The sequence below is a fragment of the Rana temporaria genome, chromosome 6 (assembly GCF_905171775.1).
Source record: "Rana temporaria chromosome 6, aRanTem1.1, whole genome shotgun sequence".
Lineage (NCBI taxonomy): Eukaryota > Metazoa > Chordata > Amphibia > Anura > Ranidae > Rana > Rana temporaria.
The window spans coordinates 53,935,581-53,958,391 of NC_053494.1; the positions used below are offsets into that span (position 1 = coordinate 53,935,581).

Sequence of the window (22,811 nt, forward strand, 5' to 3'; positions counted from 1 at the left end):
AATGCGTTTATAGTCTACATTGATGTAAAATTAGCCATGAGATTTGGACATTTCTCTTCAAGATGGATTTTATACCTGGCCCAGTAAAGCAGACTGTTATTCTCCCTTTATGGCTACATGCATATCCCCAAGAGGGGAGACTCCATCTATTGGAGATTTGCCCATGGAGGGCCATAGAGTTGGGTAGCTGGTCTCCCATACTCCAGCATTACCTAAGCTTGTAGGGTTCAAATGTTACTAAACCCACAACTGTAAAATCAGTCTGTATATGTAGCAAAGCATGCTTGTTATACTCACTATGAAGCCTAAGGGGCTAATCTGCATTGCGTAAACAGGCTGTTTGGTCCGGTTCTCTCTGATCCACCCCTTTTTTTTTTTCATAGTTCCCAATCCATCTTCTGTAAGTACAGAGCCTTGGGGGCACTCTGCACATGCTTAATTTGGTGTGTATTGCTGGGGATTGTTTAAATTTTTTTGGCACATGGCCAATTAGCACTCTCCAGACAGAAGGTCCGGGGCCTCTTATGACAGTCGGAATAGAACAAAAGCTCCTCCTACAAGTTTTATCCAGATACTGATAGAAGTCATAAGACTGCTATATACCGCTGATGAGAAAAGGTATTTAGCAGTTTAGTAACACTTGAATAAATTACCGTATTTATTGGGGTATAGCGCGCTCCCCTAAAGTTTCCCAGAAATTCCTGTGAAAAAAAGATTTTTGTACTTAGTTTGGTGTCTTGCACGGCGTCCAGCGGCGGCCTCGTCGGGTCCGGCGTCCGTCTGCGGCTTCGGGTGTCCTCTTCGTCGGGTCTGGCATCCTTCTGCGGCGTCCACCTCGCTCGTTTCCCGCGCCGAGTTTGAATACTGCGCCGGCAGTGCGCGGTATACGCCGATAAATATGGTAATTGTTCTATGTGATAACGTGTTTATATGTGTTGTTGTTTTAGGGCTGGAGAGAGACAGAGCAAAGGGGAACGTGATTGTAAAGGAAATACACAGACTATTGTCCATAATAAAATGGCTATTTTGAAGTTGCGATCCTACCATGCTAGGGGTATGTGTCCCCCGAATAAGAGGAACAAATTATGGTGGGTATTAACATGATTAAGCTTGCAGATTATGTAACAAGAGAGCCATTTTACGTCTACCTCTACTCCCATTCTTTCACAACATATGTATAATCAATGGTTTCTGAGTACATCACCCGGTATCTAAAGCTTGTGTAGTTGCTTGTGCAAAACATAAAATTTGCCCTTTCTTGGTGTTTGAGTTCAAGTTAGATTATGAAGGTTATTTGCAGGGACAATGTTATACTTTTGCATCTGTCTATGTTCCTAATACTGGTCAAATACCATTTGTAGATGGAATTTTGAATAAGATGTCCATGTACAGGTGATACTCGAAAAATTTGAATATTGTGCAAAAGTTCGTTTATTTCACTAATGCAACTTAAAAGGTGAAACTAATATATGAGATGGACTCATTACATGCAAAGCAAGATAGTTCAAGCCGTGATTTGTCATAATTGTAATGATTATGGCTTACAGCACATGAAAACCCCAAATCCACAATCTCAGAAAATTTGAATATTATGAAAAGGTGAAATATTCTAGGCTCAAAGGGGTTGATTTACTAAACCTGAAGAGTGAAAAATCTGGTGCAGCTCTGCATAGAAACCATTTGGCTTCCAGGTTTAATTGAGCAAGTTGAAGTTAGAATCTGAATGGCTACCATGCACAGCATCACTAGATTTTGCACTCCCAGTTTTAGTAAATCCCCTTCAAAGTGTCCCACTCTAATCAGATAATTAAGCCATAACACCTGCAAAGGGTTCCTGAGCTTTTACATGGTCTCTGTCTGGTTCTGTAGGAATTACAATCATCGGAAAGACTGACCTGACAGTTGTGCAGAAAATCATCATTGATACCCTCCATAGGGAGGGAAAGCCTTAAAAGGTAATTGCAAAAGAAGTTGGATGTTCCCAAAGTGCCGTATAAAAGCTTATTAATAAAAAGTTATGTGGAAGGGAAAAGTGTTGAAGAAAAAGCAGCAGGCATAACCACAGCCTGGAGAGGATTGTCAGAAAAAGTCCATTCAAAAATGTTGGGGACTTTCACAAGGAGTGGACTGAGGCTGGAGTCAGTGCATCAAGAGCTACCACACACAAACGGATCCTGGACATGGGCTTCAAATGTCGTATTCCTCTTGTCAACCCTCTCCTGAACAGCAAACAACTTTCCTGGGAGACGAAAGGTTCTTATTACCTGTTAAGTTTTTTTTCTTTTAGGAGAGTGATCCTCCCACTTGCCTCTTGCTGGTTGGTCCCATGGGCTCCCTCTCCCTCTTCCATGCTTGGGGAAAGCCTGTATGTACTGCCCAATTTTTTTGTTTAGAGGGGTGGTTTGCTGTAGTGTCCTGCTGGGTGCGCGATATACGCCGATACCCGCCGCCGAGTTTGAATACTGCGCCGGCATATACCGAGCGCAGTACACTCGGGCAGGCTCGGCCTAGGTCGCGCTCACGTCCTGTACGTCCAGGACGTGAGCGCGGAAGTAGCCGAAACTGCCCGACTATACACGAGTGTACTGCGCTCTGTATATGTCGGCGCAGTATTCAAACTCGGCGGCGGGAAAGCGGGTATCGGCGTATATCGCGCACCCGCGATTTTGCCCTGATTTTCAGGGCAAAAAAGTGCGCGGTATACGCCGATAAATACGGTAGCTATTTTCCCCCTGGCTTCCGGGTAGTGCCTCCCACGGGAGTGGGCGTTCCTATTCAGAGACTAAGGGATTGACGACGTGATGACAAATGTTTCCCCCCGGCGCATAATGCGCGTCACCAGTTTCCGGAAACTGGTGACGCGCATTATGCGCCGTGGGAAAGCTTTTGTCATCATGTCAATCAATTAGTCTCTGAATAGGAACGCCCACTCCTGCGGGAGGCACTACCCGGAAGCTGGGGGGGGGGGGGGGGGGAATCGCTATACTAGGGTATATACAGCAAAAAAAAAAAAGCATACTGTACATGTCGGCAGTATGCTGGATGGAATGGTATATACATGTTTTAGGGTGAACCTCTGCTTTAAGTGACACATGAATTCAGAAACAAAGTCTTCCACTGTCTACAGGAGCTTGGGACACCGGCAAACAGAAAATACATAAAACCCTTCCTCTACCCAGTGCATTTCATTCATTCTTATTTTTTTGCTAGCATCCTGAGGCTGGATGCCCTTTATTTAGCTATGCTTAACCACTAGACCTCCAGAAGATTTACCCCCTTTCATGACCAGGCCATTTTTTTCAATACGGCACTGCGTTACTTTAACTGACAATTGCGTGACACTGTAAATAATATTTGTCTTTTTTTTTTACCACAAATAGAGCTTTCTTTTGGTGGTATTTGATCACCTCTGTTTTTTTTTTTTTACTTTTTGCCCTATAAACAAAGACCAACAATTAAAAAAAATAATAAATCAAAAATGTTTTACTTTATGCTATAAAACATATCCAATAAAAAGAAATGTAATTTCTTGGGGGAATTGTGTGAAGTGTTCTTGCCTCCACCTGTAGTCTACAACTGGAGTGGACGGAGTGGCTTGAGTAACTGTTGTGTAGCAGGAGTAACTGTGGAAAGGTTGGACTGGGCAGAGTAACTTTATGGAGTGGCTAGAGTGGAGTTTCAATGAATGTCAATGGATGGCGTGAGTTGCAAACAAATGGTCATATTGTGAAAACTATCAGGACTGTAGCTTAGCCGTGGACATGTGTAGTGGCAGCAGGGATAGCTGAACGTTTATATGATATAAGATTTGTGTAGGTGGGCTTGAAAATGAGGGAGTGGTAGCAGTTTAGAAGTCATGTCCTGATTTTTTTAGCTCCCACTCTAGTTTTGAACATTTTGCCATTCATTCCTATGGGACCAATTTCGCAGGCAAAAACGACGATATTTAATGAACCATTCGGCGAAACGTTCCATAAAGTAATAGCACACCAATAGGGAACAATCTGCACGTTTCGGTATATTACTGTCTATGTAGTGTAAAAGCTGTGGGAGGAGTTAGGGTGGCAAATTTGGCTATAATAAGAATAATATATATGTGAAACAACAGTGAGTGGTCTTGCTATGCAAGAACACTTAATAACCCTCTGATTCAGGTTAATATTTTAGAGGAATTGGACAAAAAAACAAAGTTGTAAAATTATTTTATTGGAGAACCATTTTGTATAAAATGGCAATTTTCATGGTGCCCTTAAATAGGTGACATGCACTTAGGAAGGAACTCCATAGAATATTACCCATTAACGGTTTGCACGTTTATTATTGTTATTAGGGACCTGCTCTAACTCACTGTGCTTACCCACAAAACTTTTTCTAGGCTTATTACTTTAATAACTTCAGCACTGAATGGAAGGATGTGAGGTTTTCACAAGATTTCATCCATTTCTCCACATTTGCTGGAATGGCAGCCGAGCTACCAGACTGCTGAATGGCACACCAACTGACGATGTCTGCAATGGTCAGTTCATTTCCCACTAGCCAGGGAGCCTTGCCTAATGCAGAGTTCAAGGCCCGGAAAACAGCCGCTTTCTCTTTACTGCTACCTTCTCTGAGTTGGAAGATGGCGGTGTCCACCCAGCTATCAATCAGTGTAGCTGTAACAGCATTATAAGAGTTGCCTAAGAGGGAGAACAGGAAACGAGCTATGTTGCCTTCTCCTTCAATAGGACACATATTTTGAATGCTGAATTTCATCTGTGGTTTGGGCACTAGAGGGAAAAAACAAAAAACAAACAACATTTAAATTGCAAATATAGGCAGCAAAATCATTACATAACTATACAAAACCAATTATGTGATTTGAATCAAAACACAATGAGGGTCATTTACGAAAGGCAAAGCCACTTTGCACTACAAGTGCAAAGTGCACTTGGAAGTGCAGTCGCTGTAGATCCGAGGGGAACGTGCAAGCAAAATAAAAAACAGCATTTTAGCTTGCACATGATTGGATAATAAAATCAGCAGAGCTTCCCCTTATTTCAGATCTACCCCTCAGATTTACAGCGACTGCACTTTCAAGGGCACTTTTAGTGCAAACTGGATTTGCCTTTTGTAAATAACCCCCATTGGGTTCTATCACCCAAACCCATTTGAGTAGTAAAAGTCAGGTAGTAAGACTGTAACTGACTCAAATGTAATCTACTAACTGCAACACAATAAATAAAATATACAAGCAACTCCTAATAACTACAGAATCCATCAAGTACAGTGAAATTGTTGCCAGTCATGTATTACTGTACTTGAAGCTGAACTCTAGCTTTTGATACACTTTACATAGTTCCATGTCCCTCGCGAACACGGGAGGCTGCTGGATGTGCTGAATAAACTGTACATAGCTGAGGCTTCATACAGCATACTGCACTGTGTTCCGGGTTTGAGCCGATACTTCCTGCCTCATACCCGAAACACAAGAGTCAATCTGATTGGTGCTCAGCCATTCAGAGAAAGTGATATATCGGTAGTCTAGCAATGAATACAAAACTTGCTCCGATTGGCTGAGCACCGATCAGATAGACACTCTTGTGTTCCGGGTACGAGACCGCCTCAGCTACATATAGCGGCCTTAAATGTTAGTGGGGGACATTGAATTCCAGCTTTTGATACCCATTACATCGTTTTGCTTTAAAGCAGAACTAAATCCGCCTATCCTTTACAGCCAAGTAACCTGCCATCTTAGCCTCTGATCTGCAGTTGCCATGGTGCTTCACATTTGATCAGCTCATACCAGATCATGTTATCCGAAGAGGGTATTTTTTATTTAATTTAACAATTTTACCTTTCTGTGCCCAGGGTTTAATGTATTATTTAAAAAAAAAAGGTGCAACATGCATTATATCTGTGCAGTGGTATTACTCTGATGGGGATGGAAATGCATAGAGGTAATGAATGCGACAACTTTTATGCAAACGTAATACAGCTATGACACCAGCCATTTGATGGCAGTTCAGTCGAGAGCCAACATATGCACACTAATAAATGTAATATTCATAATTAAAAAAGGTAGGCCTTGCATCTAACCATTTTGTGAAACAGTTAAAGTGGATCTAAACCCTCCTCCTTTCAGCTAAGGAAGCTGCCATCCGAGGAAAAATCATACGATTTTTGGATGTGTACACTACTTTCGAGAGCCGACCACGACAGCTTATCCGATCGGACAAGCACAAAAACTTTCCTCGTACGATAACAGATCGTATGATTTTTGTTTCGTCAGTACAGTTGTCATCCGAAAATACAATACAAATACATTACAACACATGACATCACTTTCGATTTTATTTTTTTGTCGTACGAGAATTTGTGATTTTAGTAACCTATTCAATTTATAAATTTGCGACTAGTAAGCTAAAAAAGTCAAACGATCTGTTGTAAGATTTTTGGATTGTGTGTACAGGGCATTAGTCTGTGTTTAATCTGTCACTGCCATTAGATAGTTTGACAGTTTGCTTTAGAGCACAAGCAAATGTGACAGCTGGCATGCCGGGAATCTTTTATTTTTTTTAAACCGTTGACTTGATGGGTTTAGTTCCGCTTTACACTGGCGAGTTTAGTTCCTTTTTAAAGTTCTAACATTTATAGATAAAGTTGATCCAGGGAATATCCAATTGCCTAGGGGTGGGGGGGGGGGGGAATCAGGAAGTAATTTTTTTCCCCCCTTCTGTAGCAAATTGGTTCATGCTTTACTGGGGTTTTTATGCCTTCTTCTGAATAAACTGTGGGTATAGGATTGTATGATTTGTTTTTCCTTTTTATTTGTTGAACTAGATGGATTTGCATATTTTTTCAAACAGACTAACTATGCAAAAAAAAAATCCACCAATTTATTTCACAAAACAGATACAAGGCATGCCATAAATGATAACTGGTACAGTTACTATTGTATTTACTGAGCTGTCAGGTCTTATATAATGCTGGTGTCATAACTGATCCCATGTGCAGCACCATGGTAACTACAGATGAAACACAGACTAAGACGGCAGCTTCCTTAGCTATAAAGGATGGGAGGGTTTAATTCCACTTTAACCACTTCCCGACCGCCGCATGTAAATGTACGTCCACAGAATGGCACGTACAGGCAAATGGGCGTACATGTAAGTCCTTGCCTTCTAGCGGGTGGGGGGTCCGATCGGGACCCCCCCCCGCTACATGCGGCGGTCGGATTCCCGCGGGGAGCGATCCGGGACGACGGCGCGGCTATTCGTTTATAGCCGCTCCGTCGCGATCGCTCCCCGGAGCTGAAGAACGGGGAGAGCTGTATGTAGACACGGCTTCCCCGTGCTTCACTATGGCGCTGCATCGATCGAGTCATCCCTTTTGTAGGGAGACTCGATCGATGACGTCAGACCTACAGCCACACCCCCTACAGTTGTAAACACACACCAAGTGAACACTTACTCCTACAGCGCCCCCTGTGGTTAACTCCCAAACTGCAACTGTCATTTTCACAATAAACAAAGCAATTTAAATGCATTTTTTGCTGTGAAAATGACAATGGTCCCAAAAATGTGTCAAATTTGTCCGAAGTGTCCGACATAATGTCGCAGTCACGAAAAAAAAATAAAAAATAAAAAAAAAAATCGCTGATCGCCGCCATTAGTAGTAAAAAAAATAAAATAAAAATGCAATAAAACTATCCCCTATTTTGTAAACGCTATAAATTTTGCGCAAACCAAATCGATAAACGCCTATTGCGATTTTCTTTACCAAAAATAGGTAGAAGAATACGTATCGGCCTAAACTGAGGAAAAAAAACAATTTTTATATATGTTTTTGGGGGATATTTATTATAGCAAAAAGTAAAACATATTGATTTTTTTTTTAAATTGTCGCTCTATTTTTGTTTATAACGCAAAAAATAAAAACCGCAGAGGTAATCAAATACCACCAAAAGAAAGCTCTATTTGTGGGGGAAAAAAGGACGCCAATTTTGTTTGGGAGCCACGTCGCACGACCGCGCAATTGTCTGTTAAAGCGACGCAGTGCCGAATCACAAAACCTGGCCTGGGCATTTAGCTGCCTAAAGGTCCGGGGCTTAAGTGGTTAAGAATAAAAACTTTTCACTGAACAAGGTAGAGTCTTAGCGTAAAGATAAGGTGCTTCAACCCAATCCAACAGTTAACAGGCTAGGGCAGTGATTGGCATCCCCGTTGGGCACCTTCAATGGGTCTGCACTGATAATCAATGTGCAGTTTATCAATACAGACCCGTCAGGAGAGCAGCCGATCGTCTCTCCTCTACTCGTGTCAGCACGAGTAAAGAAAGAGCTGATCAACAGCACTTCCTAGTTACCATGTAATCAGCTGTGATTGGACACAGCTGATCACATGGTAAAGAGCCTATGTCAGGCTCATAACAGGGATCAGAGATGCGGTGCGTCAGACTGACAAATCGCCGCAGGCGCGAGCGAGCAGCTTATCCTGCTGGATGTCATATAACGCCCAAGTCAGGATAATGCAACAACTTTCCGGCCGTCATTCCGCTATAAGGCGGGCAGGAAGTGGTTAAATCTAAAATTTTATTGTATGTACTTTTAATATGGCATAGATTGCAATTATATTTAAGTCAAGCATATCACAAATCGGATCCCATATGTGCACCATTTTTCATTAAATGTATGCTATAGTTGATTTTGTTCTGTGTCTGATGGCTGTGTACACTAACCAAACTGCTCTGAGGTCATATATAGCAGGCTTTACTTAAAGTGGTTGTAATAGCAGAAGATTCCCCCCCCCCCCCCAATATCTATCCACCAAGAGCAAATACACCTAAAAATTAGTACTCCGTTTCATCCCTCACTTTCAGAGAGCAACAGCTCCAATTTTCTTTGCTTTACATGAATCACGAGTACTGGAGCTCGTCACAGCTTACCATCTTTCCAAATGAGAGTGAAGCCAAGCTGATATTCCTGGCGATACTTTTTATTCAATTGATCCCCAAAGCATTTCAGAAGAGGTTCTGGGATGTTGGTGACAGAAGAATGTGTGTGTACTGCTGACAGCACCTGGTAGCGTTCACACAGCAGGCTGTGCAGGATCAGCAGGGAAAGTGGAGGCACAGCAGGATTTGCATTGACGACAATATCTCTCAGAGCCCCATAATCCTGGGTTAAGAAAGAAAATATCGTTATAACAGAAATCAGAAAATTGTTACAATTTAAAATTAGAGATTCATAAAGGCGCGGGTGGACTCAAAAAACACTGCTAATGCAGCTCCACAAAGGCTTTACAAATAGATTTTTCCACATTTTTCTATTTAAAAAAGGTATTAAAATCCATAAGAAAACATTTATTACACTGCAACTTGCCAATTCTAATGCCGCGTACACACGACCGTTTTTCATGACGTGAAAAATGCCATTTTTTTAATTGGTCATTAAAAACGATCGAGTGTAACTACGCTCCAGAGCATTTTTCATGACGTGAAAAATGGGCATAAAAAAATTAGAACATGCTCCAACATTGTGAAAAACGGTTGTGTGTAGGCTTTAACCACTTAAGACCCGGACCAAAATGCAGCTAAAGGACCTTGCCCTTTTTGCGATTCGGCACTGCGTCGCTTTAACTGACAACTGCGCGGTCCTGCGACGTGGCTCCCAAACAAAATTGGCGTCCTTTTTTCCCACAAATAGAGCTTTCTTTTGGTGGTATTTGATCACCTCTGCGGTTTTTAGTTTTTGCGCTATAAACAAAAATAGAGTGACAATTTTGAAAAAAATGCAATATTTTTTACTTATTGCATTTTTATTCATTTTTTTTTTTTTACTACTTATGGCGGCGATCAGCGATTTTTTTCATGACTGCTACATTATGGCGGACACTTCGGACAATTTTGACACATTTTTGGGACCATTGTCATTTTCACAGCAAAAAATGCATTGTTTATTGTGAAAATGACAGTTGCAGTTTGGGAGTTAACCACAAGGGGGCGCTGATGGGGTTATGTGTTCCCTTAAGTGTGCTTACAACTGTAGGGGGGGTGTGGCTGTAGGTGTGATGTCATCGATTGTGTCCCCCTATAAAAGGGATGACACGATCGATGCAGCCGCCACAGTGAAGAACGGGGACCGGTCGCGGGTCTCCAGCAGCAATCCCGCGGTCCCGGAGCTTCGCGACCCACGGCTGGGTACTAGTACAGGACGTACATGTGCCCAGCCGTGCCATTCTGCCGACGTATATGTGCAGGAGGCGGTCCTTAAGTGGTTAACGACGGGAAAAAAACGCGCATGCTCAGAAGTTATGAGACGGGAACACTCGATCTGGTAAAACTAGCGTTTGTAATGGAGATAGCACATTCGTCACGCTGTAACAGACTGAAAAGCACGAAGACTGAAAAGCGCAAATCGTCTCTCGCCAAACTTTTACTAACACGAAATCAGCAAAAGAAGCCCCCCAAAGGGTGGTGCCATCCGAATGGAACTTCCCCTTTATAGTGCAGGCAGGCAGGCTTGACAAGAATCACTTCGAGAATTTTTTTTTTTTCATGACATTAAAAACGGTCGTGTGTACGCGGCATTAGATGTGCGATGGCTATATTAGTTTTCATTTTTAGGCTCACTTTCCTTTATCTGCACCTGGTGATCCTGCCAGTAAGTCTGTTTTTTTAACAGAACAGGCGGTCATGCAGCAATAAAGAGGTTTGAGATAAACAATCCAACATGTACAAGGCTGCTTTTATTTAGGTAAAACATTTATCTCAAAAGTAAAAAAATAAAACTGTTGCTGTAGCTGCTTATAAAACATTAGCTGGAGTTTAGGTTCAATTTGTTTGTGTATTTAAAATCTGCTAGGAAATCTAACACTCCCCTCCCCCCAGATTAAAATTGTTGCTGTCCAAAAGTTGCCCCTGTGCTCCTTAATCCAGAGTGGAGTCCCTGTTCACATGAAGGGTCCCAAACAGGTCCACTTTTTATTAGTTGAACCTGATTGGATGGTTCATTCACTAATTCATTAATAAACAGACACCTGCTCGACGGTTCAGCGACACGGCTGTCCGGAGCTCCGCTCCTCTCCCCCCTTTGCCAGTGCCTCCATTCACTGTGTGGGCACCTGGCCGTGACAGCTTTGGGGTTCACGGTCGGGTACGCACTGTGCATGTGCGAGCGGAGCTGCACACCCTGATTCGACAGGCGATCTCCTGGGACCTGTCACGTGTCCCAGGAGATCACCTAGAGGGAGGGGCCTCCTAAGGCGAGAGGAGGAGTCACCGAGGCGGTCCCCCACTCCCACCCCCCCCCAAAAAAAATTACATGCATGTGACATGTAAGTAGTGCTTAAAGCGGAAGTTCCATTTTTGTTAAAGCTAACCTTTATTTGCAATTTTGATTGCCATTTAGAGGTGTCTCTCAAGCATACATGTCTACTATTTACAAGATCTTTGACATTATAATATGGAGTTTATTAGGGCCGAAACAACTAATCGATTAATCGATTATTAATCGATTACAATTTTCATAATCGATTAATCGGCCAATAACATAATGAGGTTAAAAAAAAACTAAAATTAGCCTTTTATAGTACAAAAAAGCAAATCACTAGTGTAAATATTACTTTCACTGTCCCACAGTAAAAAAAATGAACCCCTTACAGTAGCGATTATTTGCTCTTTTTGTACTTATTTTTGTTTTTTTAACCCATTTATGTTACTAAACATCTCAGGCCTGGGTCACACCTCTGTTTTTTGCAGAAACACACTAGATTTAATTTACATGTTTTCCTATGGGACACGTTCACATCCAGGATTATTTTTCAGCTGCTGCGTATTTGGAAAGGGCAAGGACTTAACGCCAAACGGTGCTTTTTTTTTTTTGGTTCAATATACTTCAATGGAGAAGCTGCAGAAAAGCGTGTAATGTGTTTTTGCGGCAATTTGTGTTTTGTAATCTGCCCAACAACAAATTGGCCCAAAATTTTTTTTAAAAATGCTATTTTTATTTTTTTCGAAGACTATTATCCGATTAATCTAAACAATAATCAGCCAACTAATCGATTATGAAAATAATTGTTAGTTGCAGCCCTAGAGTTTATCTCCCGTAGACCAGGATACTCTATTTTATCTTTAGAATATCACTTCTCAATCGTTTATCACATTCTGCGTTTTCTAATGCAATGTCCCCTGAAAAAGATCGGAGAGTGCATACCGTGGTTGGACTGAAGAACCTAAAACTAGATGTACGTTTCCAACCTCGAATTTACACGGGTTTTAGATTTTTACATTCCAGACTGAAGAACAGTGTTGTACAGCAAGCCTCACACAGCACCCCTCGGGTAAGTATGAGGGGGGCACACAAAAGGTTTTTTATCTTAATGCATAGAATGTACTAAAGGAAACATTTATTGTTTAAATTACAAACATGTCATACTTACCTCCCCTGTGCAGCTCGTTTTGCACAGAGTGGACCCGATCCACGTCTTCTGGGGTCCCTCAGCGGCTGCCTCAGCTTTTTCTTGCAAGAACTCATCACCTTCATGCGAGCGATCTCGCATAGTGATTCGTTTTTGCGGGCGCGCTCCGGTGATACAGCCGCTGGCTATACCCGCTCACTGTATCACTTGCCCCCGCCAATGGCTGAGCTGCTTTCAATCAACCAATGAATGAGCCGAGAAGCCTGCGCGTTCACGGCGTGGGACTTTCGAGGGGTCAGGTAAGTAAAGGCGGGCTCGGGGGGTGGCTAATCCTCAGATGTTTTTTCACCTTAATGCATAGAATGCATTAAGATGAAAAAACATGTACCTTTACAACCCCTTTAAGATAAAAATCTGACTTTATAACCACTTTAATCTGAACTGAATCTATCCGTCTGGAAATCCTAGCCAATAGTTTGGGCACATGAGCTTTATCCAGCACTACCCATAATAACCTCTATTCCAATTGGAGGGCCCACACATCCTGATCATATCAGTTTCCCAGCATCCCTTGGCTTTTATTCAAAACCTTTTAGTAGTGTTGGCTCTTATGCCGCGTACACACAATCAGTCCATTCTATGAGAACGGACCGATGGATCGTTTTCATCGGTTAACCGATGAAGCTGAGTGATGGTCCGTCGCGCCTACACACCATAGGTTAAATAACCGATCGTGTCAGAACGCGGTGATGTAAAACACAACGATGTGCTGAAAAAATCAAAGTTCAATGCTTCCAAGCATGCGTCAACTTGATTCTGAGCATGCGTGGATTTTTAACCGATGGTTCGTGCCTACTAACGATCGGTTTTGACCTATCGGTTAGGAATCTATCGGTTAAATTTAAATCAAATTTGCTTTTTTTAACCGATGGCTAAATAACCGATGGCGCCCACACACAATCGGTTTTGACCGAAGAAAACAGTTCATCAGACCATTCTCATCGGTTTAACCTATCGTGTGTACGCGGCATAAGATGTACAACAACACTGGCTGGTTGATATAAGTTAACACTGTGCACTACCAACACTCAGCAATAATAACATACTTTTCCAAGTATAGCATCAAGGTCTGCTGTCTGAGCGGCCGGAGCTGCCGACGAATCTGCTTGAATAATCTCTGTCACATCAAGATCTGCATCTGGAGTCTGGATCATCTTTGAAAGGCCATCAACCGCAGCTTTCAGCTCATAGAGGCGCTTCAAGATGTCTTCTTGCCTGGACTCCAGGGCTTGAAAAGCTGGATCAGCTGGCTCCTTAGGAGATAACAAACAATATAAGTCAGAAAAAAAGCACAGAAGAGCTGTTGCTAAAGAAATATAATGTCTGCACACAGAAACCAGTAATTAAATTGCTCAGTGTCGCAGTCCATTCAGGGGCCGCCATTGCTGACCTCATTCCGAAAAATCAAGTTTTGCTCACTAGGAAGTTTCTTACCATATGAACACTGAAGGACAAATACATACTGACACGTACTTCAGTAATAAAACCCCTTTCAGATGTGAGGACAATCAGCAAAGCTCAACTACTCCTTTGCCTGAAGGCAGGATTGTTACATATTTAGATCACCTAAAGCAGGAGTGTCAAACTACATTCCAGTTCATACAAATGCAATATAGAACATGCTTTTTTTTATTTATTAAAGGATAAAAACAATTTATAACATGATTTCCCTTTTGGCATAGTGTGGAAGATATATTCCTAAAAATGACTGAAGATCTTCCTTCTGAAGATCACATACACGCTGGCATTACTCTCTCTCAAGAAACGTGTGCGCTGACCAGCAGGGCCAGATTAACATAGGGGCTGTTGGAGCGGCAGCTTTAGGCCCCAAACTTAACTGCTTGCCGTCACCTCGCCCAGCAGCCAATAGGCCCCCCGCTCGCCCCCGTCTCCAGTGCCCGCCGGGCACGGTCGCCGCCGGGCACACGCAATCGCTCGTGCTGTGTAAACACACAGCTCCCGGTCCTGTCAGGGAGAGAAATGCTAAGATCAGTCATTTCCCCATGTCAGTCCACCCCCCTACAGTTAGAACACACCCAGGGAACATACTTAACCCCTTCCCCACCCCCTAGTGTTAACCCCTTCACTGCCAGTGGCATTTTTATAGTAATCCAAATGCATTTTTATAGCTATAAAAATGCCAATGGTCCCAAAAATGTGTCAAATGTGTCAAAAGTGTCCGAAGTGTCCGCCATAATGTCGCAGTACCGAAAAAAAATAAAATAAAATAAATAAAAAAAAAAATAAAAAATAAAAATCGCTGATCGCCGCCATTACTAGTAAAAAAAAATATATTAATAAAAATGCCATAAAAATACCCCCCACTTTGTAAAAACTATAACTTTTGCGCAAACCAAACGCTTATTGCGATTTTTTTTTTTACGAAAAATATGTAGAAGAATACGTATCGGCCTAAACTGAGGAAAAAAAATGTTTTTTTATATATTTTTGAGGGGATATTTATTATAGCAAAAAATAATCAAATACCACCAAAAGAAAGCTCTATTTGTGGGGAAAAAAGGACGTAAATTTTGTTTGGGAGCCACGTCGCACGACCGCGCAATTGTCTGTTAAAGCGACGCAGTGCCGAATCGCAAAAAGTGCTCTGGTCTTTGACCAGCAATATGGTCCGGGGGTTAAAGTGGATGTAAAACCCAAATGTTTTTTTTTTTTTTTCCCTTTTTGCTGTCACAATGTAGAGTATAAGATTACCTATCATCTGCGCCCAGTCTTGCCACAAAGAGTTAATCCAGCTCCGAGCAATCTTCTTTTTGTTCAGCGAGATAAATCTTGACAAACCCTAGCCCTTGGTGTGAATGACAGGATTTTTACATATCTCATGCACTAGCCTGAGACAGGCAATATTTTTTAATCCCCACTCCTTTTCTGAAGTCATGTGGTTACTTTTCTGGATTTTGACTGGGTGTTAGAGCCCATTCACACAGGGACGACTTTGGATCCGACTTCAAGTCGCACGGTCGAGAAAATGAATGGAAGTGAATGGGAGCCGTCTTAAAGGGGTGGTTCACCCTAAAAACGACTTTTTCTTATTCCACTGCCCCCCCACATTACAATCCGATTAAGGCTCTTATTTTTTTCATGCTGTACATACCTTAGTACAGCATATTCACCCGTGCATCCGGGTTGCGAGTCCCGCGGGAGTGGGCGTTCCTCACATGCTGGTGATTGACGTTTGCCCAAAAACTAGCTCCCCCCCGTCGCCAACCGTGATGCGGCTTACGCGATGGGGGGAGCTCGTTTTTGGGCAAAACGTCAATCACCAGCATGTGAGGAACGCCCACTCCCGCGGGACTCGCAACCCGGATGCACGGGTGCATATGCTGTACTAAGGTATGTACAGCATGAAAAAAATCGGATTGTAATGTGGGGGGGGGGCAGTGGAATAAGAAAAAGTCGTTTTTAGGGTGAACCACCCCTTTAATATACACTACTGCAGTCGCTCCGACTTCAAAAAAGGTTCCTGTACTATTTCAATCTGACTTCTACCCATAGATTTTAATGGAGGTCGCCTCAGAAGTCGGATCATTGTCTTAACTGAAGCAACAATACAGGAAGAGAACATACATTTCTCAGGCAAACCCCTCCCTCCCACAGAGCTGACTGTTGTTTGATTGGCCACTGGAAAGCCTCCCGTCCTGGAGGCGACTTGAAATTGCCTTGTAAGTTTTCTGATGATTCATACTCCAGTCGTGTCCAAGTTGCCTCCCAAAGTCGTGCTGGAAGTCGTGTTGCCCCTGTGTGAATGGGCTCTGAGTGAGCATAGCAGAATTTAGTGTAAGAAATACACAGGAAAAAATGCATGTTGACAAGGGGAGTGTAGAGGTGGGCGGGGAGTCTACCGACCGCTCCACCCACCGAGCTCCAGACAACAGATCCACCCACAGAATCTGCACTTTTTCCGTTCTTATAACAGACAGAGGGGAGACATTTGACAGGTGTCAAATGTCTCCCCTCCCCTCAAATGCATGAGGCATTTATATCCTTATAGATCAGCACCATGGCAGTAGTTTAGAAAGGATGAGAGTGGCTTTACATCCACTTTAATATACACCACAATGGAAGCGCAAGGGACCAGTGTGAAGATATACATTTTAAAAGGAATGCATTTTTCTTGAGCTTTTCTTGTGCTTAAAGGTGCCAATAATGACCAGCAATTAAGTCATATTCATTTAAATTCATGATAATTAAAAAGTCAAATACAATTATATATAAAATTATATATTTGAAAAAATAAAATAAAATGCTGTAATTTTCAGCCAAGTGCATCCTGAATTTTCGGTACCAAAATTTCCATTCAGTGCACCTCTAGTCTTCACACTGGTCCCTTGCGCTTCCCTTGCGGTGTTAAAAATCTTGCTTGCTGCATTTTTGATCAGTTGAAATCCATAAGAATGCATCAATAACACACCGTTACATTTTTTATGCATTTTTTTGAGTCACATGTCCAGTGAAAAATGCACCATAAGCACAGTAAAATCGTGGAAAATTCTAGCGCATTATCGGCAAAAAAATATTTTCACCCAATACGTTTCGTCCGTCGAAATTTCAGTGCATCTGTAATTGTTATTGCAGAAACTGGCACCAGTGCTGGGGGTTATTAATGCAGAAACTGGCACCGATGCTGGGGGGTTATCAATGCAGAAACTGGCACCAGTGCTGGGGGTTATCAATGCAGAAACTGGCACCGATGCTGGGGGTTATCAATGCAGAAACTGGCACCGATGCTGGGGGGTTATCAATGCAGAAACTGGCACCGATGCTGGGGGGTTATCAATGCAGAAACTGGCACCGATGCTGGGGGGTTATCAATGCAGAAACTGGCACCGATGCTGGGGGGTTATCAATGCAGAAACTGGCACCGATGCTGGGGGGTTATCAATGCAGAAACTGGCACCGATGCTGGGGGGTTATCAATGCAGAAACTGGCACCGATGCTGGGGGGTTATCAATGCAGAAACTGGCACCGATGCTGGGGGGTTATCAATGCAGAAACTGGCACCGATGCTGGGGGGTTATCAATGCAGAAACTGGCACCGATGCTGGGGGGTTATCAATGCAGAAACTGGCACCGATGCTGGGGGGTTATCAATGCAGAAACTGGCACCGATGCTGGGGGGTTATTAATGCAGAAACTGGCACCGATGCTGGGGGTTATTAATGCAGAAACTGGCACCGATGCTGGGGGTTATTAATGCAGAAACTGGCACCGATGCTGGGGGTTATTAATGCAGAAACTGGCACCGATGCTGGGGGTTATTAATGCAGAAACTGGCACAGATGCTGGGGGTTATTAATGCAGAAACTGGCACCGATGCTGGGGGTTATTAATGCAGAAACTGGCACCGATGCTGGGGGTTATTAATGCAGAAACTGGCACCGATGCTGGGGGTTATTAATGCAGAAACTGGCACCGATGCTGGGGGTTATTAATGCAGAAACTGGCACAGATGCTGGGGGTTATTAATGCAGAAACTGGCACCGATGCTGGGGGTTATTAATGCAGAAACTGGCACCGATGCTGGGGATTATTAATGCAGAAACTGGCACAGATGCTGGGGGTTATTAATGCAGAAACTGCCATTTACGCTTGGGGTTATTCTTCTGTGAACTGGCACCAATGCTGGGGATTATTTTTGCAAAACTGGCACAAATGCTGTGGTTTATTATTGCTTAAAGGAGTTGTAAACCCTCAAGTTTTTTCACCTTAATGCATCCTATGCAGGTGAAAAAACTTTTGGCAGTAACCAGCCCCCCGTTTAACTTACCTGAGCCACGAATTTCGCTCTGAATGCTCTGTCACAGGGTCCTGGCTGTTGATTGGATAGATTGATATCAGCGCAGCCATGGGCTCCCGCTGCTGTCAATCAAATCCAATAACACGGGTGTCTATGGAAGCAGATGCTGGACTTGGGAGCGCGCCGACAAGGAAACCTCAATCTCCGCAACATCTCTAAGATACGCCCCTTTCCTAACCAATAACGCCACAAAGTTTCTAAGCCACTCCCTGGTCATCTCTCGCCTCAACCACTGCAACTCCCTCCTCATTGGCTTACCTTTAAATAAACGATCCCCCCCCCCCCTTAGTTCATCATGCTGCTGCCAGACTCATCCATCTTACAAACCCCTCAGCGTCTGCCAATCCCTCCAAAGGCTTCCACTCACCCATTAAATTCAATATTCTAACAATAACTTACAAACCATCCAGAACTTGACCCTGAGCTACATCACTAATGTTGTCTCCAAATACCAAACAAATTGCGCTCTTTGTTCCCATCTCCTGCTCTCTAGCTCCCTTGTCACCTCATCCCACACCCACCTCCAGAGCCTTTCCCATCCTCTGGAACTCCCTACCCCAATCTGTCTATCTCCTACTCTATCTACTTTCAGACAATCCCTGAAAACTTAATTCTATCTGGACCCCACTTAACAACTGTACAGTTTCTCCATCAGCCCCCCCCCCCCCTACAGTTATTACCTCTTGATCCTCCATCTTCAATTATGAGCTCTCACAAGACGGGCCCTCTGATTCTTACTGTATATCAATTGTAACTGTCCTGTCTGCCCTCATGTTGTAAAGTGCTGCGCAAACTGTTGGCGCTATATAAATCCTGTATAATAATAAATAATATTTTTTTCTGATTTTAACACCTCAACTTCAGGGACATATGCACTTGCTGCTAAAAGGGGTTGTAAAGGTTTGTTTTTTATTTTCTAAATAGGTTACTTTAAGCTAGTGCATTGTTGGGTTCACTTACCTTTTCCTTTGGATTTCCCTTCTAAAAATGTTTTTTCTTTGTCTGAATTCCTCACTTCCTGTTCCTCCTCAGTAAGCTGTTCTGGCTGACTAACCACCACTAAAATGATGGTGGAAAGCTTACTGAGGAACAGGAAGTGAGAAATTCAGACAAAGAAAAAAAAACATTTAGAATGGAAATCTAAGGAAAAGGTCACTAAAGGGAAAAAAATGTTTTTGCTGAAATGACTGTTTACAGGGTATAGAGACATAAAAGTTAACTGATTTCTTCTAAAAATTATTCAAAATAGATTAAATTCAATCATATAATGTGCCTCTAGTTTCACTTTCGTTTTTAAACTGGTTTCATGTTTCTGTGAAGTAAAGAGACCCACAGAACAAAAACAAATAAATCCAGGGCAGTGTTTTGTTTTTAAAATGAATCTGATTGGTTGTGAGGAGTTTTAGACACACAGCTTGGACCACAGTGAAAAGCTGCCATGAGATTTTTCACAAGCAGGAAGTGTGGAGATCAGAGCAGAATTACAGCTACTTCAAAGCAAAAACGAACAATAAGGACATGAAACCAGTACTGCAGTAAGGTAAAGGAAGCTATTTAGCTAAAAAAATATTTTCCTTTAGTGATCCTTTAACCACTTCCATACCAGGTACTTACGCAGCTTCCCGCCTTTCAGCACTGTCGCACTTTGAATGGCAATTGCGCGGTCATGCTACACTGTACCCAAACAAAATTGGCGTCCTTTTTTCCCCACAAATAGAGCTTTCTTTTGGTGGTATTCGATCACCTCTGCGATTTTTTTTTTTTTGCGCAACAACTAAAAAAAGGCTGAAAATTTGGAAAAAAAATTACGTTTTTATTTTTTTCTGTTAATTTTTTTGTAAATAAGTTTTCTCTTTCAATTACGGGCACTGATATGGCGGCACTAATGGGCACCGATGAGATGGCACTGATGGACATTGATGAGGTAGTACTGACGGGCACAGATGAGGTGGCACTGATTGGCGGCGCTGGTATGCGACACTGATGGGCACACATAGGCGGCACTGATGGGCACACATAGGCGGCACTGATGGGCACACATAGGCGGCACTGATGGGCACACATAGGCGGCACTGATGGGCACACATAGGCGGCACAGATGGGCACTCATAGGCGGCACAGATGGGCACTCATGGGCGGCACTGATGGATACTTATGGGTGGCACAGATGGGCACTGATAGGTGGGCACTGTGCATGGATGGGCACTGTGGGGTGGCACTGATGGACACTGGGGTGGCGCTGATGGACACTGGGGTGGCGCTGATGGACACTGGGGTGGCGCTGATGGACACTGGGGTGGCACTGATGGACACTGGGGTGGCAGCACTGATTTTTGCCAGGTTGCCAGTCAGTGCCCATTTGTGGGCACTGACTGGCATTTTTTTTTTCTTTATGCTTTTTTTTTTTTAGACTTTTTTTTTTCTGTCATTTTTTTTTTTTTTTTTCCCACCCTGGTGCTCCAGGGTGGGCATCCCTGGTGGTCCAGTGTGGCGATCCGAGGGGGGGGCTGCGCTGATAAACAATCAGCGCTAACCCCCCCTGTCAGGAGAGCCGCCGATCGGCTATCCTCTACTCGCGTCTGTCAGACGCGAGTGAGGAAGAGCCATCGACGGCTCTTCCTGTTTACATCGTGATCAGCCGTGGTTGGACACGGCTGATCACGTGGTAAAGAGTCTCCGCCGGAGGCTCTTTACCGAGATCGGAGATGCAGGGTGTCAGACTGACACCCCGCATCACCGATCGCCGCGATGCGCGCCCCCACGGGCGCGCGCGGCATAAAATCCTGCAGGACGTTCTAGAACGTCCTGTCAGGATTTCATAACCACTTCCCGGACGTAAATCGGCCATAGGCCGGGCGGGAAGTGGTTAAGGAACCTATTTAGAAAATAAAAAACAAACCTTTACAACCCCCTTTAATCACTTGCCGACCAGCCACTGTTATACGGCGGCAGGTTGGCACATTCCTGCAAATCGCTGTGGGTCTACGTCGGTTCTTTAAGGGTCTGTAGCAGGTGCACATGTGCCCGCTGTGCGTGGCCGGCGGCCGTGATGAACGCCACCCCCCCTGCGATTGTGGGAATGAGAGCCAGAACGGGGATCTGTCAATGTAAACAGACAGATCCCTGTTCTGACAGGTGAGTTAGTAAGAGATCTGCTATTCCTAGTGATTGGGAACAGCGATCTGTCTCCTGCTCTAGTCAGCCCAGCCCCCATACTGTTAGAAACACCTCCCAGGTAACACATGTAACCCCTTGATCGCCCAGTATTGTTAACCCCTTCCCTGCCAGTGACATCTATACAGTAATCAGTGGCTATTTTTTTTAGCTCTAATCACTGTATAAGTCTAAAAAAGAAGTGTCTGATCTGTCCGCCGCAATCTCGCAGTCCTGCTAAAAATCAGAGATTGGGGGATAATTATAGCAAAAAATATATATATTTAATTTACGCCCATTTTTGTTTATAGTGCAAAAAAATTCAAACCGCATAGGTGATCAAATACCACCAAAATAAAGCTCTATTTGTGGGGGGGGGGGGGGGGGGGGGGTGTAAATTTTGTTCGGGTGCAACGTCGCACGACCGCGCAATTGTCAGTTAAAGCAACGCATTGCCATATCGCAAAAAAATGACCTGGTTATTAAAGTGGAGGTTCACCGGTAAATTGCTATTTTTACCCTTAGATGGATGCTCATTTAGTCTAGGGGAATCGGCTAGTTGTTTTAAAATCGAAGCTGTACTTACCTTTTTAGAGAGCGATCTTCTCCGCCGCTTCCGGGTATGGGCTGCGGGACTGGGCGTCCCTTCTTGATTGACAGTCTTCCGACAGTCGCATCCATCGCGTCACGATTTTCCGAAAGTAGCCGAACGTCGGTGCGCAGGCGCAGTATAGAGCCGCACCGACGTTCGGCTTCTTTCGGCTACTCGGGACGCTACCGTCGGAAGCCTGTCAATCAAGAAGGAACGCCCAGTCCTGAAGACCCATACCCGGAAGCGGCGGAGAAGATCGCCCCTCTACAACGGTAAGTACAGCTCGGATTTTACAACAACTAGCCGATTCCCCTAGACTAAATGAGCATCCATCTAAGGGTAAAAAAACATTTATGGGTGAACTGCCGCTTTAAGGGGGGAAATCTTCCGGTCTGCAAGTGGTTAATATATCCCCAACCACTCCCGGTGCCATTGTAAGAAGATAATCAATGTTATGGCTGATCAGTGTGTATGGACAATGCTGGCAGAGGAGCTGAGTGGGAGGCACACGTCTCACCCAGGAAGGAAGGATGTGACATTTACCTGCTCATGGTGTCCAGTGATGGGCTGGTGGAGGTTGGGCAGCCTGTACATGCAGCTGGGCAGATCTACCTGGATGTCCCCGCTGTTGTATTGCTGCACTCTGTACATGGGCATGTCTGCGGTACTCACACTGCAGCACGCTGCGTTCCCCCTGACTCGGCGCTGATGACGTCACACCGGCGCAGCCTCGCTATCAGGAAACTGATGCAACCCATGCCGCCGCCATATTTACTAATGGCAAAGCTGCCTCCG

At 43.7% G+C, this 22,811-nt stretch overlaps 1 protein-coding gene across 2 annotated transcripts; it reads right to left on the bottom strand.

Moving 5' to 3' along the window:
- Positions 1 to 4,185: 4,185 nt before the first annotated feature.
- AIMP2 (aminoacyl tRNA synthetase complex interacting multifunctional protein 2) lies at positions 4,186 to 22,740 on the bottom strand. Of its 2 annotated transcripts, none has more exons than XM_040356807.1 (4): positions 22,560 to 22,740; positions 13,502 to 13,708; positions 8,923 to 9,154; positions 4,186 to 4,766 (listed from the first exon to the last, which is right to left on the bottom strand). In XM_040356807.1, exons 1-4 carry the CDS (start codon positions 22,671 to 22,673, stop codon positions 4,381 to 4,383), a joined length of 939 nt encoding a protein of 312 aa, XP_040212741.1. In that variant the 5' UTR covers positions 22,674 to 22,740; the 3' UTR covers positions 4,186 to 4,380. The 2 variants fall into 2 exon arrangements, with proteins under 2 accessions (XP_040212741.1, XP_040212742.1); XM_040356808.1 differs by lacking the exon at positions 22,560 to 22,740 and adding an exon at positions 13,803 to 13,823.
- Positions 22,741 to 22,811: the final 71 nt, after the last annotated feature.

What these genes read in the sequence shown, in the direction of transcription:
- AIMP2 (XM_040356807.1), bottom strand. Translation starts at nt 22,673, where the DNA reads ATGCCCATGTACAGAGTGCAGCAATACAACAGCGGGGACATCCAGGTA. An exon ending in TTGATGCTATACTTGGAAAA is followed by an intron (nt 9,155 to 13,501) that starts GTATGTTATTAT and finishes TTCTTAACCCAG; the next exon opens with GATTATGGGGCTCTGAGAGA. An exon ending in CACTCTCATTTGGAAAGATG is followed by an intron (nt 4,767 to 8,922) that starts GTAAGCTGTGAC and finishes TTTTCCCTCTAG; the next exon opens with TGCCCAAACCACAGATGAAA.